Genomic DNA, 16,169 nt, shown 5'->3' with positions numbered 1-16,169 from the left:
AATGTTCTGAAGATATCAATTAATTCCATCTGATCTAGTGAGTCATTTCGGATTGATGTTTCTTTGCTGATTTTTTGTTTAGAGGATTTGTCCAATGGTGATAGTGGGGTATTAAAATCTCCTACTATGACTGTATTGCTCTCAGTCTCTCCCTTGATATTCTCCAGAAGTTTTTAAATGTATTTGGGTGCTCCTGTATTGGGTGCATATATGTTTACCAGAGTTATTTCTTGTTGGATTTCTCCCTTTAGTATTATGAAGTGGCCTTCCTTATCTCTTGTTATGTCTTTCACTTTGAGATCTAATTTGTCAGATATAAGTATTGCTACCCCAGCTTTTTTTCACTTCCATTTGCCTGAAAAACCTTTTTCCATCCCTTCACCATCAGTCTGTGTGAGTACTTTTTTCTGAGGTTGGTTTCCTGTAGACAGCAGATACATGGTTCATGTTTTCTTATCCACTCAGCTACCCTATGTCTTTTAATTGGGGCATTTAATCCATTTGCATTTAAAGTTATTATTGATAGGTACTTTTTTGTCTCCATTTTTATTCTTTATGCCTATGTTCCTTCTTCGCTTCCTATTTCTTCTTTTTACAGAAGACCGTTTAGCATTTCTTGCATTGCTGGTTTTGTGGTAATAAACTCCCTTAGTCCTTTTTTGTCTGTGAAGCTTCTGATTTCCCCCTCAATTTTTATTGATAGCCTTGCTGGGTACAGTATTCTTGGATTCAGACCCTTCCTTTGCATGACTTTGTATATTTCATTCCATTTCCTCTGGCCTGATGTGTTTCTGTTGAGAAATCAGTTGCTAGTCTGGTGGGGTATCCTTTGTCGGTAACTTTATGTCTCTCTAGCCGCTTTTAATATTCTTACTTTGTCTTTGTTTTTGCCAATTTAATTATAATGTGCCTTGGTATTGGTCTTTTGTGGTTCATTTTATTTGGTACTCTGTGAGCTTCTTGAATTTGTGTAAGTTTTTTCTTCCCTATATCAGGGAAGTTTTCTGTCATTATTTCTTCAAACAGGTTTTCTATTCCTTGCTCAGTTTCCTCTCCTTTTGGCACCCCTATTATGCAGATGTTATTTTGTTTCATGTTGTCCCAAAGTTCCCTTAGGCTCTCCTCCTTTTTTTTTTTTCCCACTAGATCCTGTTCTCCTTGGGTATTTTTTTCTACTTTGTCTTCTAGTTCACTGATGTGGTCCTCTGCTTCTTTTAGTCTACTCTTCATCCTTTCTATTGAGTTCTTTATAGCATCGATGTCATTTTTCATTTCTTCTTGCTTCTTCATTTCCTCTTGTTTCTTACACATATTGTTGAGTTTTTATTCCATGTTTAGTGACCTTATGACCATTTCTCTGAATTCTTTCTCTGACATATTGCTTGCATCCATTTCGTTTACTTCCTTTTCTTGTGTTGCCTTCTTTTCTCTCATATGTGGGCTGTTTCGTTGTCTCCCCATAATCTCTTTTCTCTGGTTATCTGGTTATGTAGTTCTCTCTCTCCTAAGTTGAGTTAAAGGCACAAAATACAACACAACAAGGCACAATGCACAAGGCACTGAACACCAATGTATTCACGATACTAATAACCCCAAATAAAGATGGCCACCAGAGAAAAGAGAATTAGGTGATAAGAAAAAATAAAGGAGTGCAAAAATGATATTGAGAAAAGGAAAGAAAGTAAGAGAAAAGAAAGAATAAAAAAGAGGGGGGTAACTCTTTATATGGGGAGAAAACTCCAATAGAACAACCACTAATCCCCAAAAATGCAAACAACAAATACCCAGAGATGAATGCAAACTACAGACAACAACTAACACGCAAGGAGAGGGAAAAGAGAAGCAAAAAACAAAAACAAAAGAGTAACAATCTCACCAATAAACACAACAGTAACCAATCTAATTGATTATCAAGCAAACAACAATAGGACAGAGAGAAAGCAAGACAAAACAAAATAAAACAAAAAAAACCTAGAACAAAAACCCAAACAGAACAGAAAAAGAATAACAACAATAAAAAACAGACAAACTAAAAAAGGGCAGAGAGAAAAAAAATTGAATAGTGAAGAAAGTGGAGAGAGAGGTATGTATGGATGTAGAGCAGGGGATCAGGAATTAGATATATAAATAGGGTGAATTTTTAACATGGGGTTAAAAGAAGGAATAGGGAAAATCTAAAGCAGGAATAGGGCAAGAAAAACAGGACAACAAAAGGGGAAAAGTGAGGAAGAGAGTGTTGCCATAAAGGTAAAGTTGAGATAGAGTAAAATGATGCTAAAGAAAAAATGAAAATAAAATATAGAACACTAATCCCACAATAAAATAAAATAAAATAAAATAAAAAAAAGAAAATAAAATGACACTTTAAAAAACAAAGAAAAGGTATAATAGTAGTAGTAATAATACTGATTAAAACTAAAAGTATAATAATTAAGAAGGTAAAATTAAGTGAGGAAAAAAGATAAAAAAATTATTTTCTTAAGTAAAAGATGAAAAAATAGAAATGTGCAGTCGTGAGGTTATTCACTTCCTCTACTGTTCTGTTTGGCATGCCTGTTTCCTGTCTTGTAGTCAGGACAGTATTGAAGTTCCCTGTGTTCCACTGCTCCTCTGTGTTGTAAACCACAGTCCTGATTTTCCAGCAGGCAGTATTTCTTTGTTTGTTAGACTCCTTTATTTGTGTCTACACAAGAGTCAATTTGTGATTCAACCCCTGGGTGGCAGTGTTTCTGGATTGACCTCCAGGGCTATAAATCCTCTCTAGCCAGTATTTAGATTTTGTTTTCCCTGTGGCACTTATTACTGGTTTGGGAGTATGGACTGCCCCAGAGATGGCTCTCTGATCATTTCTCCCAGCTCTGATCCCCAGGTTCCAGAAAAACAACTTTCCCCTGCAGTCTGTGAGAGTGTCCACAAATGGGTGATCTTATGTACTGGGCATAGTAATCAAAAGCAAGGATTTAAAGAGAAAAAAAAAAAAAGCCAGAGTAAGTGCGCGAACTCGCGACTTTTACCGTCTGGCACTGTACGTCTGTGCAGTCTTTTCCCCCTGGGTCTAAGCAGCCGGCACACTGTTAAAATTTTTAGGCTGCCCTTTTGCACCCAGTTCAGCTATGGGAGGCTTTTTAGTGTTCCCTTCTGTTAGCAGCCCTGCCGACCCCCTTCCACATTTGCGGATCACGCCAGCCCCAAAAGCTGCAGATTTTGTGGGGTGTAGACTTCCCCGGAACCTCTAGCTCCCGTTGTCCGTGTTTCTCCCTCCAGCCTGGATCGCAGACCTCACCTTTCTCTGGGTGAAATCGGACCTTTCTGTGAGAAGGTGCAGAGCTCCTCTGAGTCCGCGTGTTCGCGCTGCTTGGGGTCCTGTGTTCCTGGGTTCGAGGCTGTTCCCTGGGTGTTGTTGTAGATTCCCAGGGTTTTTAGGCTTCCGATCACAGCCACTCTCCCCTTCAAGATGGCACAGTCTCCTTGTCAGAGCCAGTCGCTCCAGGAGAAATGTCAGCAGCAGTGGAGGCTGCCCAGTCAGGGGAACCCACTCTGGCAGTCCCCAACAGTCCCTTGGAGTATAGCTGTCCCTCACTCACACATATACACTCCCCGTGCCACCACACACTCTCCTTTCCTTCTCTCACTCACGCACTGTCTTGCAGTCTGCCTTCCCATCGGCAGCTGTCTTCCTCCCCCCACCTGGCTTCTTTTTAATGGTCATTATATTTAACCACCTTGATCCCTGCAACAACTCTCATTAGGACATTACTGCCGTATTATTGGTGAGGAAGACTACACAGATATGGGTAATTGTGGTTCTGGGACATTTAAATACCATGACTAATAAACAGCAGATATGAGAGCTAGTTATTACATCACATAATTAATTTAAAAATTATTTTGGAACTCTACAGTCTGTCAGTTTCTGTACATCACCCACCTCCGATTCCTGCAAGTAGTTGAAGCAACCCCTTCAGTTGGATAAAAGTGACCATTTTGATAATGTGGTTAAAGCTACACCATCTATATTTATTTACATGTTTATGTGAACATGGAAACCACATTTTAAAATAGCATGATAAAGTTTATTCATTTTCAAAGAAAACAAATTAGTTTTGAATTTTGAAAAATTCTGATTTTTTAAAAAATGGCTATTGATATGAATTGGACATAGTAAAGCCCATGTTGGTTCTATGTTTTCAATTGTCTAATATTTTAAATTGTTGTCTGTATGAGTTTATATATTATTATGTCTCTAAACATTATCTGGGGCTTACTATAATTTTCACATTATTATCTCACTAGAAGCCCTGCACACGAATCCGTGTGCCAGTAGCTCGCCAGTAGCTCGCTGCTGCCCTCCAGTAGCTCTCCTCCCACTGCCCCACCCTCCTGTAGCTCCCCCGCCCCTCCCCATAGCTTGCTGCCCTGCCTCCTCCTGTAGCTCTCCGCCGCCCGCTTGTTAGTTTCTTTGAAGGCAGAAACTATTTTCTCCTTTGCATATATTTATAAGAATACAGGTTAATAAATTTGCCATTGTCCCAATTTGCATTCATTTGCTTATTTTTAACTTAGAAAAGTCATTTTGGAGTACAAATCCAAAACATAAATATATTCACCTCAATTAAATATTTTATTACTAAGTACTGAAGTGTGAGGATAAAGAGATTAATTCTGTAAGTCTTGCTACTTTTATTAATCGGTGTAAAAAAAATCTCATATTAACATAGTCCCCAATAACAGGAAGAAATTATTTAAAAGCATATACATGGTACAGAAAAGTTAAAGGGTCTTTAATTTTAAATGATCATTAAAAATAAGCTTATCTGAGTGGCATTATACCAACTGTAATAATTGCAAGAGCTGAAAGGTCCCAGTGGTTTTGCAATGTAATGTCCGCACAACCACATTTAACTTGTTAAGGGAAGTTACAACCCTCCCATGTATGAGACAACTGAACTCTTAACCATCATAACAAATGCTGGCCTTAGATTATGCTGATTTAAATGAAATGTTTTCTGGGTTGCTGGATAGTTATATTATGTGTGTATAAATGATGCTAAAATAGCCTGCAAGGGAAAACACCAGAGTTCACTGAGCAGTGAAAAGGCACATTCAATTTGTTAGCTCATTCAACTTCTTAAAGTTTATTTTTTAAAATAAAACAAAACAACAACAAAAAAACCAAAACCCAAAACAGGTAAAATATGAATCTTTTCTTAAATACAGAAAATAAATGTGTTTCATTGTTAAACTGTGATATACCTACCTGTAGAATTTTCTTCATAATCTGCTTTTGTTTTTTTCCATCTGTTTCCATTCCTCCTATAAAATGGTGTTTTTAAAAAGTTGCATTTTTGAGGTAGAGAAGGAAGGAAGCACGTCTGAGTCTTAGGTAAGAGTGACTGTATCCCAGCCTGTCTCCTGCACAGTCTCCAGTGCCTGGCCCGTAGCGAGCAGCATCAGAAAGCTTCCGAGGCAGATCGACTTGGGGTCTGGAGGCATCACTCTGCTTAGTGACAAGGGGAAATCAGTAGGGACGCTGAAGACTGCTAGTGGCTTCATTACTGTTACAAGACCCTGCGGCTTAGACGGGGCAGATCACTTTACGCATATTTGACAGGAAAAGTTGCACCAGCTGTCTTCAAAGGCCTATTCCAGATCTGAGAGACTATGGTGTTAACTTAAGCACTGTCTGTGCAGGGTTTCCTGGGTGCCAGGCAATGCTCTCTGCGTGCATATTTGTGATAGTCGCCTCTCGAGATTCTTACTCCTCACCTGCTTTAAGAGTGGGGCTTCTGAAATTTGGGGGGGTTAATAAGTAGTTATAAATGCCCATGGCCAGTAAGGGGAAAAGCCAGGGTTCACATGGGCCTCAGACTCCAGAGCCATTGTACATGCCATCTGTCTCCCACTGAGGGTACTTGTGTGTGTGCTTTACCCAAGACAACTAGGTGTGATGTGTGTACAAGCTAGTGCACAACTCATGTTTCAGAAAGAGGAGGAAGAGTTGTTTTTAAGGAAAGTGTCTGTCAAGTAATGTGATTTCCTGCTGAGAAGAGGAAAGCTTAACTTCAGTTAGCTTTTCACATCCTTTGTAGAACTAAAGGCTCATTATACAATCCCATAGTTTGGTCCATTTTATGAAGTTAAGAAAAAGTGAACATATTTTGTTTAGAAAATTTAACTTAATCTCATAGCAAACCCAAACCAGACATTTTAGCCATGAATAATCTTGTCTGTGAGGACAATATTTATTATACAGTTGGAAGGAAAGATTGAAATAACTGTTAGTGTCTTTAACACACAATTTTTATTTTGCCAGTTTTAATAGAGATATAGCCTCATCTCCCCAGTGCAGAGGGTGCAGGTGGGTACCCCTCAGAAGAATGTGCTTGTAGTTTACATGTAGAGGAGGTACAGGGCCCTTTCCTACAGGGCACAACTTCTGCTGGCACCCCAAATGAGAGTGGTTTTGCAGAGGGGAATATGGATCACTTCTCACTCCCGGCCACTCCTGTGTCCCCCATGCACCAGCATTAGCAGTTCAGTTTTCCCATCCCTCTGACCTTGCCAGATGCATTGTTTTTAATTTCTGTTTTCCCCTGTTTCCATTCACTTAGCAAAAACTTGTCCAGTAAGTTAACATTTTTGTTACAGACCTACTCAGTGCTTCCTGGTCACCCGGAAGAGCACCGGTGAGGAAATGCAGGCCCTGGTGTGCTTTTGAGTGGGTTTTGAGCCTTCCGTTGATTAAAGAAGAGAAGGCGAGAAGGTGGCCTTGGTTAGACTGCTGATTTTGTCAGACTCCCTCCCTTTCTCCCCTCCTTCACTCTCCTGATTTACTACACAGCAGTCAGAGAATGGATTCTGCCCAGCTGATATCTTATGAACTCGGTGTCCTCAGTTGTGTTGTCAGGTGTGTGCATGTGAAAAGGGCGTCTGCATTTTGGTGATGTATAGTTTGCTGTCTGTCCTCTGGGTCTGAATGACAGAATTGGAAACACGTCAAATATCCTGATGTGTTCTGCTGTTTTAACTGTGTGTGTGCGCTTAATATTTATTTGTTTTCTTATTTATGTAAGGTGTCAGGTGGGCAAGAGCAAGGAGGAGATTTTAAAAAGCCATTTTTGTGTTTATTTTTAAAAAGTACCATCTAGGAAGGGATTGATTTGAAAAGTTTCAGTTGAGGAGTGAGAAGAGCAGAGAGGCCATTTAGTCTGTTGCCTCGTTTCTCCAGGTGTCAGGTGAGCAGTTTGAGGTTGTACTTGGGGCATTGTTCACAGTTCTGGGATGTAATGTGCATGTTGTTTCTGGTCACGACTCCAGCCCACAACAGGCAGCTATAGAAGCCCCAGATTCTGGGGTGGTGATACCTTTTTGCTTGATGAATGTGGGAGGTAGTACAGCTTTTCTCTTGGTAGCTGCATGCCTGAGAATGTGGCTTTTTAAGTTGGGGGAAAGGTTCTTCTTCCATCGAATTTCAGGGAAATAGGAGGGCTAGAATATTTGTTTTTACTTCAGTCATAACCAAACGCATTGTTTCTTAAAATGAAGATCAAGGGGTGTCTGCATCAGAATTCCCCCAAGGGCCTCTTACAATTGCGTATTTCCATACTTTCTGGATCAGAAATTTAAAGAATTGGAATTGGAAGTCTGCATTTTCCAAAAGCAGCTGAGGTGATTCTTGTGTGCACTGAGGTTTGAAAACCACATTTATGGAGGGAGAAGCAAACACCACTGTTCAAAGGTTAGACAGCAACTGATATTGGTGATGTCGCTCATGTTGGTCTATGTAGCAAGTACTTTATGAAAAATATAGAGAAGATGAAGCAGTTACCTGAACCCTTGGCTTCTGCGGGATGGTCATCACCCTAATTGCTGTAGTGAAAACGAGAACAACTCATCTTGTTAGTTGTCCTTTGCCTGTTTTACTCATTCTGATAATTGGGAGGCATAGAAGTCTAACGATAAAATACTTTGAATCTTTTGTGCTTTAATCGTTCTGAATAAGAAATGAGAATGTGTTAAATTTATATAGTAAAGCAGTTTTGGCAAAATGTGTTAAAATGGTTTAGTGAGTTAAAATCACCACTTTCTTGCCAGAGTTATAGTGTGTAGCAAATGAAAATTGTTTTAAATGTAAAACGTAACTAATTTAGTAAAAATACTCATTTGCTTCCTTTTCTTTTTAAACAGGAAAAACTAACCCAAGAGTGTGTATTCAGAGAACAGTTTGAAGAAAACTGGTATAATACGTACTCTTCGAATCTCTATAAACATGTGGACACTGGAAGGCGATACTATGTTGCATTAAATAAAGATGGGACCCCAAGAGAAGGAACGAGGACTAAACGGCACCAGAAATTCACACATTTTTTACCAAGACCAGTGGACCCTGACAAAGTACCTGAACTATATAAGGATATTCTCAGCCAAAGTTGACAAAGACCATTTCTTCACTTGAGCCCTTAAAAAAGTAACCACTATAAAGGTTCCGTGCAGTGGGTTCTTATTGATTAGCTGTGTCATCACATCTGCTCCACTGTTGCCAAACTTTGTCGCATGTATACCGTAGGATGGAGGCTTGGATGGGGATGTGCTGACTTTGTGTTGCACTTACATGCCTGTCCTCTGGGAGGCCTGCCTGTGCCCACTTGATTTATTGTGAGAAGAGACAAGGGTGTATGTATGTTAGTGTGTGTATGTGTGAGTGTGAGTGGATGAGCAGCAGGAAATCAAAGACAGGAGCAAAGTAGAAGATGGTAGCCTGATGCATGCTGGGGAATAGACACACTTTCACATGTCCAATCAGTTGTCCTTCCGCTGGTATCAGCACGCTGCCACACTTTGACTCATGGGATCTTGGCTGGTCGTCTGCTCAAGGGTACACTGCATTTTCAAAGGCATGGAGGGTGCAGTCTTACTTAAGAGACCTTTTCAGTTAATTCTCACTGGTGCCATCCCAGTGAATTTAAAGCAAAGATCTCTTAGTGTAAAAAAAAAAAAAAAAAAAAAAAAAAAGTTAAATTTATTTATAGAAATTCCAAAGGCAACATTTTATTTATTTTATATATTTATTTATTATATAGAGTTTATTTTTAATGAAATATGTACAGGCCAGATAGGCATTTTGGAAGCTTAGGCTCTATAAGCATTAAATGGGAAAGTCTGCTATGAACCTGTGGTGAATTCATGCAAGTGAATATAACTTTGCATGGATATGAGAAATTCTGATGACCCTTAATGTACTGAAGGTGACAATCTCTTTTGTGCCCGTATTATTGTAAACTTATGCACATCATTCATGACACTGAGTATTCACTCTTCAGAATGCTTGTTTCATAGCTTATCCCAGAGGATTAAAGATAAACTGGGTCTCAAACTTTTATTCTGTGTCTGTACTATTTACTCTCTCCTAAGTGACTGACGCCATCCTTGTAACGTCACAGTTGGAAAATATGAGGGTCAGTATATATCTGACTCGTCTAAATCTATTGCAGAATGTACCAAAGCTAAGCAGTAGCCATGCTTTTATCTTAGATGGTCTCTAGAACAGCGGGATGAACATCCAACATTGTACTGATTAGAGTTCTCAAAAAGAAAAAAGAAAAAAAAGCTTACATAGCACAGATTATTTTTTAAAGGGACACCTGAACCAGATTAGTAGGATCATTCTCATAACGTTTTATTTGTACATTTGGTTATCAAATATGAAATTATACAAGTACCATAGAGGTCATTGTAACATCTTTTATGGAAAATTGACTTTGGTGTGAACTGTCATAATACGTGGTAAAAGAACCTTCAAGTAAAACTTGCAAATGAAACTATTAAGTCTTTACTAATAATTGACAATGAGGGGGAAGTATTATACTTGTTGACTGTTTTGTTTTTAAAAAGGTCTTCACAAGCGTTCAGTTTTTTTTTAAGGGAAGGTTACTATATAGAATATCTTTTACAAGGCTTTTATAACATTTTATGCTGAAAAGCATAAGAATACATATTTATTTAATAGCAATAATTTTGGAACTTGCCCTTGGGCAAGGGGACTATTCCTTACTATATCTAAGGAGAAAAGAGCCAAATTCTTAAAGCAATATTTAAGAAAAAGAAGTTTATAACAAATTCTCATACCATAGAGAACAGTTTTTAGTCAGTTATGTTGGGAAATTAAAAGTGACAGTTAAAAAATGTGTTGGGATTTATGTAGCTAATTTTAAAATTTAATACTCCAACTTTGTTTTGCTGTGATGCATATTCTCTATGAAAAATAAAGGTATGTCACTGGTGAGTTAAAGCTGTTCTGAAGTAGAAGCCCATGACTTATAGCCGTGAACATATGTGGCCCTTTTAAGGGCCAAACTGGAGCACACAGAAGAGCCCTCCTGCTGATACGCATTAAGGGAAAACGAAGTCTAACCTTTGGAATTAAGAAATATTTTGGGGATGGGGGCTGGAGCAATGTAAGATAGTTGATTTATGATAAAGGTCAGAATGTTCTCTTCATTTAGTTTCCTTTTTTTTTTTTTTTAACTTTCTAAAGAGAAACTGTATTTAATCCCAAGATGTAGTAGTCTTATTTATTACTTAACTCTTTGCTGCTGTTAAAATGTGCACATATTCAGGCTTTAGTTTTTCCAAAAGACATTTAATATTTTTGACTGAGAAACATTAAACATCTAACCACAGGGATGAATCAAGTTTGAGGATGTCATAGGTACAATATTTAGTGCTGAAAAAAATTGATTTTAGGTGATAACCAAAAGTAATCTTAAAGTAGCATGAGGTGCAATTAGCCCAAGATAAAGAAAACAATTTGTGAAAAAGACTAAAAGCTCCATGCATTCCTAGAAAAATGCTACTTTAATGTCTACATTTGGATTTATTTTGTTTTGGTACCTATTTTTTTAAAAAAGAGAAAAATGTTTTTGTTTTTTTTTTGCTTTTGGCAATGGATACAATAAACTGTAATGGTCTGTAAATAAATAAATATTGACTTATGCAATTTATGTAAATAAGTGTTCTGGGAGAGTAGATTGCTCAGGGTTTTGGTGGGCATTATTCTGTTTGGCAGCAGAGTGAGCTCATAGGTTTGCATCTGGTTCTTCTCCTAAGAGGCTTAGAGCCCTTCATTTGGCAGCCCTTAGCTACTGTGAAATGGGTGATCCCAGTTTTCACCAACAGATGTGTAGACAGCCCAACCACTGCGTTATTGGTGCCAATATGTGCACCTTGGTTAAAGACTTAACATGATTGAACCACCCTCCCATCTCTCTCTCTCAATATCCCAGGTAGTGTCGAAGGATGTGCCAGGTTGGGGAACCTATCTCCACTAGATTCTGTTGTGTAGATAAATGAATGGATTCAGTTTATGGTGTTTTCATTCTGTTTCTTCTCACGAACACTACAACTTTGCGTGATTTCCTTGATAATCTGTAATTTATGTAAATACATACACAATTATGTACTTTGTGTAAATACATAATTATAGACTTTTGAACACTGGTATTTTTTTTAACTTGATGTCCATTTAGAGCTGCTTCAAATTATGTGCCTACTTGAACCAATGGAATTTTAAAACATGCTTTTCTTGCTCTTACAGCTATTGCATATATGTTGAGCGAGTAGGGGGAGGGGCACAGAGGGGGAGGAACAAACACATCCAGATGCCTTTTCTTTTTGTAAGCATTACATGCAGAAGCAGGTAACCTCCTGGGATAGACATTAATGGAGTTGTAGCAAGGAAAATGGTGTGTGTGTGGACATTTGTGTGGATGGGTGAATGGACTAAGTCACATTGTTTGAGGTAAAATTCTGTTTGCTGAATCATTTGACCTTGAAATGTGCCAAATTTAGATCCAGTTTTTGGTCACTTGCACCAAAGAGCAATGCAGTGGTGGGGTGGGGGAATATGTCAGATGGATTCAGAAGATGTGTTGGCTCACAAGCCCCTCTGAAGGTCATGTGTGTGTATGTGTGTTATTCACACATACCCACGTGTGTCATAGACATTGCACAATTTATTTAAAACTTTATTTGCCACTTCAATAATTTTGAGTTTTGGTAGTTTCTGAGAGTTATCTTGGCATTTCCATGAAGTTTTAGAAAGTATATTCCTTGAGCCTCAAAACACTCCTAGACAATTTAGGACATTCGTGGCCTAGGTTAATTTACTTTAATTTATTTTTATTCCCATCACCCCACCCCCACCCCTTTGGCAACTATCAGCTGTATTTATGAGTCAGTTTTTGTTTTGTTTATTCATTTATTTAAGGTATTTTTTTTTTTTTTTAGATTCCACATATAAATGAGATTGTACGGTATTTGTCTTTCTCTAACATTTCACTTAGCATAATACTCTTCAGGTTCATCCATGTTGTCCTAAATGACAAGATTTCATTCTTTTTTATAATTGTGTCATATTCCATTGTGCATATGGACCACATTTTCTTTATTGATGGACACTTGAGTTGCTTCCATATCTTGGCTATTGTAAATAATGCTGCAATGAACATAGGCATGCATGTATTTTTTTGAATTAGTGTTTTGGGTTTCTTTGGATAAACACCCAGAAGTGGGATTGCTGGGTCATAAGTTCTATTTTTAATTTTTTGAGGAAACTCCATACTGTTTTTCCATACTGACTGTAACAATTTGCATTTCCACTAACAATGTACAAGAGTTCCCTTTTCTCCACATTCTTGCCAACACTGTTTGTTGATTTATCAATGATAGTCAATTTGACAGATGTAAAGTAATGTCTCATTGTAGTTTTAATTTGCATTTTCCTGATGACTAGTTATACTGAGCATCTTTTATATACTTACTTGCCATATGTATGTCCTCTTTGGAGAAATATCTGCTCAGGTTCTATGCCCATTTTTAAAATTGGATTTTTTTTGTGTTTGTGTGTTCAGTTGTGAGTTCTTTATAAGTTTTAGATATTAACTCCTTATCGGATATAATTGGTCAATATGTCTTCTGATTGAAGCATTTAATCCATTTATATTTAGAGGAATTATTGATAAATATGTACTTATTGCCATTTTATTAATTGTTTTTAAGTTGTTTCTATAGTTCTCCTCTCTTCCTTTCTTCTCTTCTTGATCTCTTCCCTGTGGTTTGCTGTTTTTCTTTAGTGTTTTGTTTAGGTTCCTTTCTCTTTGTTCTTTGTATGTCTTTTGTAGGTTTTTGGTTTGTGGTTGCCATGAGATTTATGTATATCATTCTTTATCTATTTTAAGCTGATAGGTGTTTAAATTAGAATATATTCTATAAAGGCTACATTTTTACTTTCCCTTCTATGTTTTATGTTATTGATGTCATATTTTAGATCCTTTTGTGTTGTGTATCTACATATTATAGTTTGAGTTGAGTTTGATACTTTTTTAACTTTTGCAGTAGCTTTTAAGATGTCAGATTGCTATATTTACTGAATGTTTGGCTCTACCTGTGAGTATTTTCCATTTCTCATAATTTGAAAATTTTCTGGTTCTGATCTTCCCTTTTCTACTGAAAGAAGCTCCTTTAACATTTATTGTAAAGCTTCTTTAAGGGTGATTAAGTACTTTAGTGTTTGCTTGTCTCAGAAAATTTTTATCTCTCCCTCAGTTCTGAATGACAACCTTGCTGGGTATATTATTCTAGGTTGTAGGGTCCTTTCATTCAGCACTTTAAAGATGCCTCACCACTCCTTCCAGCCTATAAAGTTGCTGCTATCAGCTAATATTCTTACAGGTTTTCTTTGTACGTAACTTGTTTTTCTCTTTCTTTCTTCAAAATTGTTTCTTTATCTTTAACTTTTACCATTTTAACTACAGTATGTCTTGGTATGGGTCTCTTTGGGTTCCTTTTGCTTAGAACCAGTGATGGGCAACCTTTTGAGCTTGGTGTGTCAAACTTCGCCAAAAAACTGAGCATAACTCGGGTAGTGTGTCACTTTGAGGAAAAAACATTATTTCGCAAATGTTTCATCCTCAGGAGCAACAAATGTTTCATCCTCGGCATGCGGCCACCTCAGCGGCCGCGCATCATCAGAAATGGCTACGCGTGTCAGTGCTGACACGCGTGTCATAGTTTCGCCATCACTGCTTAGAACTATCTGTGCTTCCTGGATCTGGATGTCTGTTCTGTTTTCTTTCCCAGGTTAGGAAAGTTTTCAGCCATTATTTCCTTAGAGTTTCTGCTCCTTTCTCTCTCTCTTCTCCTTCTGGGATCCCTATAATGTGAATGTTTGAGCACTTGATGTTATTTATTCCAAAGATCCCTTAAACTATGCTCATTTTAAAAATTCTTTTTTCTTTCTGCTGTTCTGATTAATTGATTTCCACTAGTCTGTCTTCTAGGTCTCTCATCCATTGTTCTGTATTAGATAATCTGCTACTGATTCCTTTTCTTGTGTTTTTCATTTCAGTTACTATATTCTTCAGGTCTGCTAGATTCTTTCTTACACTTTCTAACTCTTTGTTGAAGTTTTCCCTCAGTTCCTCTATTCCACTCTTGAGTTTGGTGATCATTCTATGACCATTTCGTTGAATTTTTAATCAGGCAAATGATTTTTGTTTCCTTAGGTTTCTTCTTTCCCCCTGAGGACTTTTCTTGTTTCTTCACTTGAAAGATATTCTTCTGTCTTTTAATCTTAAAAATTTGTTTTTAAATCTTGTTTGACTTTCTATGAATTTTTTTCATAGTTTATATGAATTAGAAAAAAATAGCTCTCTCTTCCAGTCTTGGGAAATTGGCCTATGTAGAAGTGGACTCTGTATAGACTGTATGTGCTGGGTGGTTTTGACAGTCAGATAGGTAGGAGCCAAGCAGGTGTTTAAGGCATCTGGTCTATCTAGCTAGAGCAGCTCTGGGTGAGGAGGACAGTTGTGTGTAGTACTGCCCAGTTGATCCTGCCTGCTCCCTTTGAGTCAAAATGGGTTCAGATAATGTGTCCAGGAACACACTGCAGCTACCTTGCAGGTAGGCCAGAGTGCCTGCATAGAACCTCTGCCCACCCTATCTAGGTGGAGGGGGACATACACAATGGTGGAGGACTCCCATGGCTCCTAGCCTCTCTATTTGTTCTGTTTCTCTTGTTTGCTGTCAGAAGCTGTTCCTTCAGCACTCAGTTGCTTTGCAGGAGTAATGCTATCTACATATATGCATATTTGAGTTTATTCACAGAGAGGACGAGGTCAGTGTCCTCCTACTTGGATGCCACCTTCTTGGACCTCCCAATATTGCACATTATAAAATCGATATTTTGTTGTTAAAAGTTGAAGATGGAGGAATTATAAGGATAAACTGTGCCTACCTCCTTTAGTATATAGCCCCAAATTCTGGGACACAGGTTTGTAGAATGAACCCTGGCCACATCAGGTTGGTTACAAACGTACCTAGGCATGTGATCTTTGCCTTTTACTTGAAGTGTTCCTGGGTGGCTGCCTGCTCTTCGGTCTTTAGAAGAATTTTTCCAGTTTTATTTAAATGTAATTAACATACATCACTGAATAAGTTTAAGTTGTATAGCATCATGGTTTCACTTATATATATTGTGAAATGATGACCACAGTAACTTCAGTTAATAATTATCTAGCAGAATTTTTGATGTAACATTTTCTTAGCAGGGAGGAACATGCTGAAATAAGAAGTAGTGTTTTCTACAATTTTATTTGGAAAGAAAGTGAAAGGAGTATTCTTTGTAGTAGTCTTCCCTTTGCTTCATCACCAGTATAGTCATCAGATTGATGGACATCTAGCTCTAAAGCTGGGCAATTGTTGTAATGGCCACCAGGGAGGCCAGGAAAACAGCCAAGAGAAGTCTTTTTGCTATTTTGGTTAATAGTAAAAGAGAAAATTCTTATTTAGAATTCTTATTATTCCCCCACTATATTTCAGCTTATATATTGGAAAAACACTTTTAAAAACTTGCTTTTAACTTAAAAACATGTAGGTACACTGACATCTTAATAGCACTTGGCACATTGTGCTTATTAGCCGGCCCTTGCTCCCACCACCACACCCCCGCCCCCGCCACCGTCCCCTTGTGAAGATCCTTCTAACTATGTCTATGGTTTTGGTTATTTCCATTGTTACTAGTGGACTTAGCCAGGAACAGTTGATACTGGGAACTAAAGAGTTAGAAGGAGTGCAGTGAGGAACTTGAGAACTGAACAACTGGTTGTACCTTC

At 37.9% G+C, this 16,169-nt stretch overlaps 1 protein-coding gene across 5 annotated transcripts in view; it reads left to right on the top strand.

The window, feature by feature from the left end:
- Positions 1 to 8,980, top strand: part of FGF9 (fibroblast growth factor 9) — a 250,548-nt gene extending 241,568 nt beyond the window's left edge. For all 5 annotated transcript variants that reach the window (XM_054718680.1, XM_054718678.1, XM_054718679.1 and 2 more), the window contains one exon: positions 8,188 to 8,980. In XM_054718680.1, coding sequence (XP_054574655.1) covers positions 8,188 to 8,433 — 246 coding nt within the window. In that variant the 3' untranslated portion in view covers positions 8,434 to 8,980. The remainder of the gene's footprint in view (positions 1 to 8,187) is intronic.
- Positions 8,981 to 16,169: the final 7,189 nt, after the last annotated feature.

This window comes from Eptesicus fuscus, chromosome 7 (genome assembly GCF_027574615.1).
Source record: "Eptesicus fuscus isolate TK198812 chromosome 7, DD_ASM_mEF_20220401, whole genome shotgun sequence".
Taxonomy (NCBI): Eukaryota; Metazoa; Chordata; class Mammalia; order Chiroptera; family Vespertilionidae; genus Eptesicus; species Eptesicus fuscus.
The sequence above is the reverse complement of the archived record's forward strand: the minus strand, read 5'-3'. Positions and strand labels throughout refer to the sequence as shown.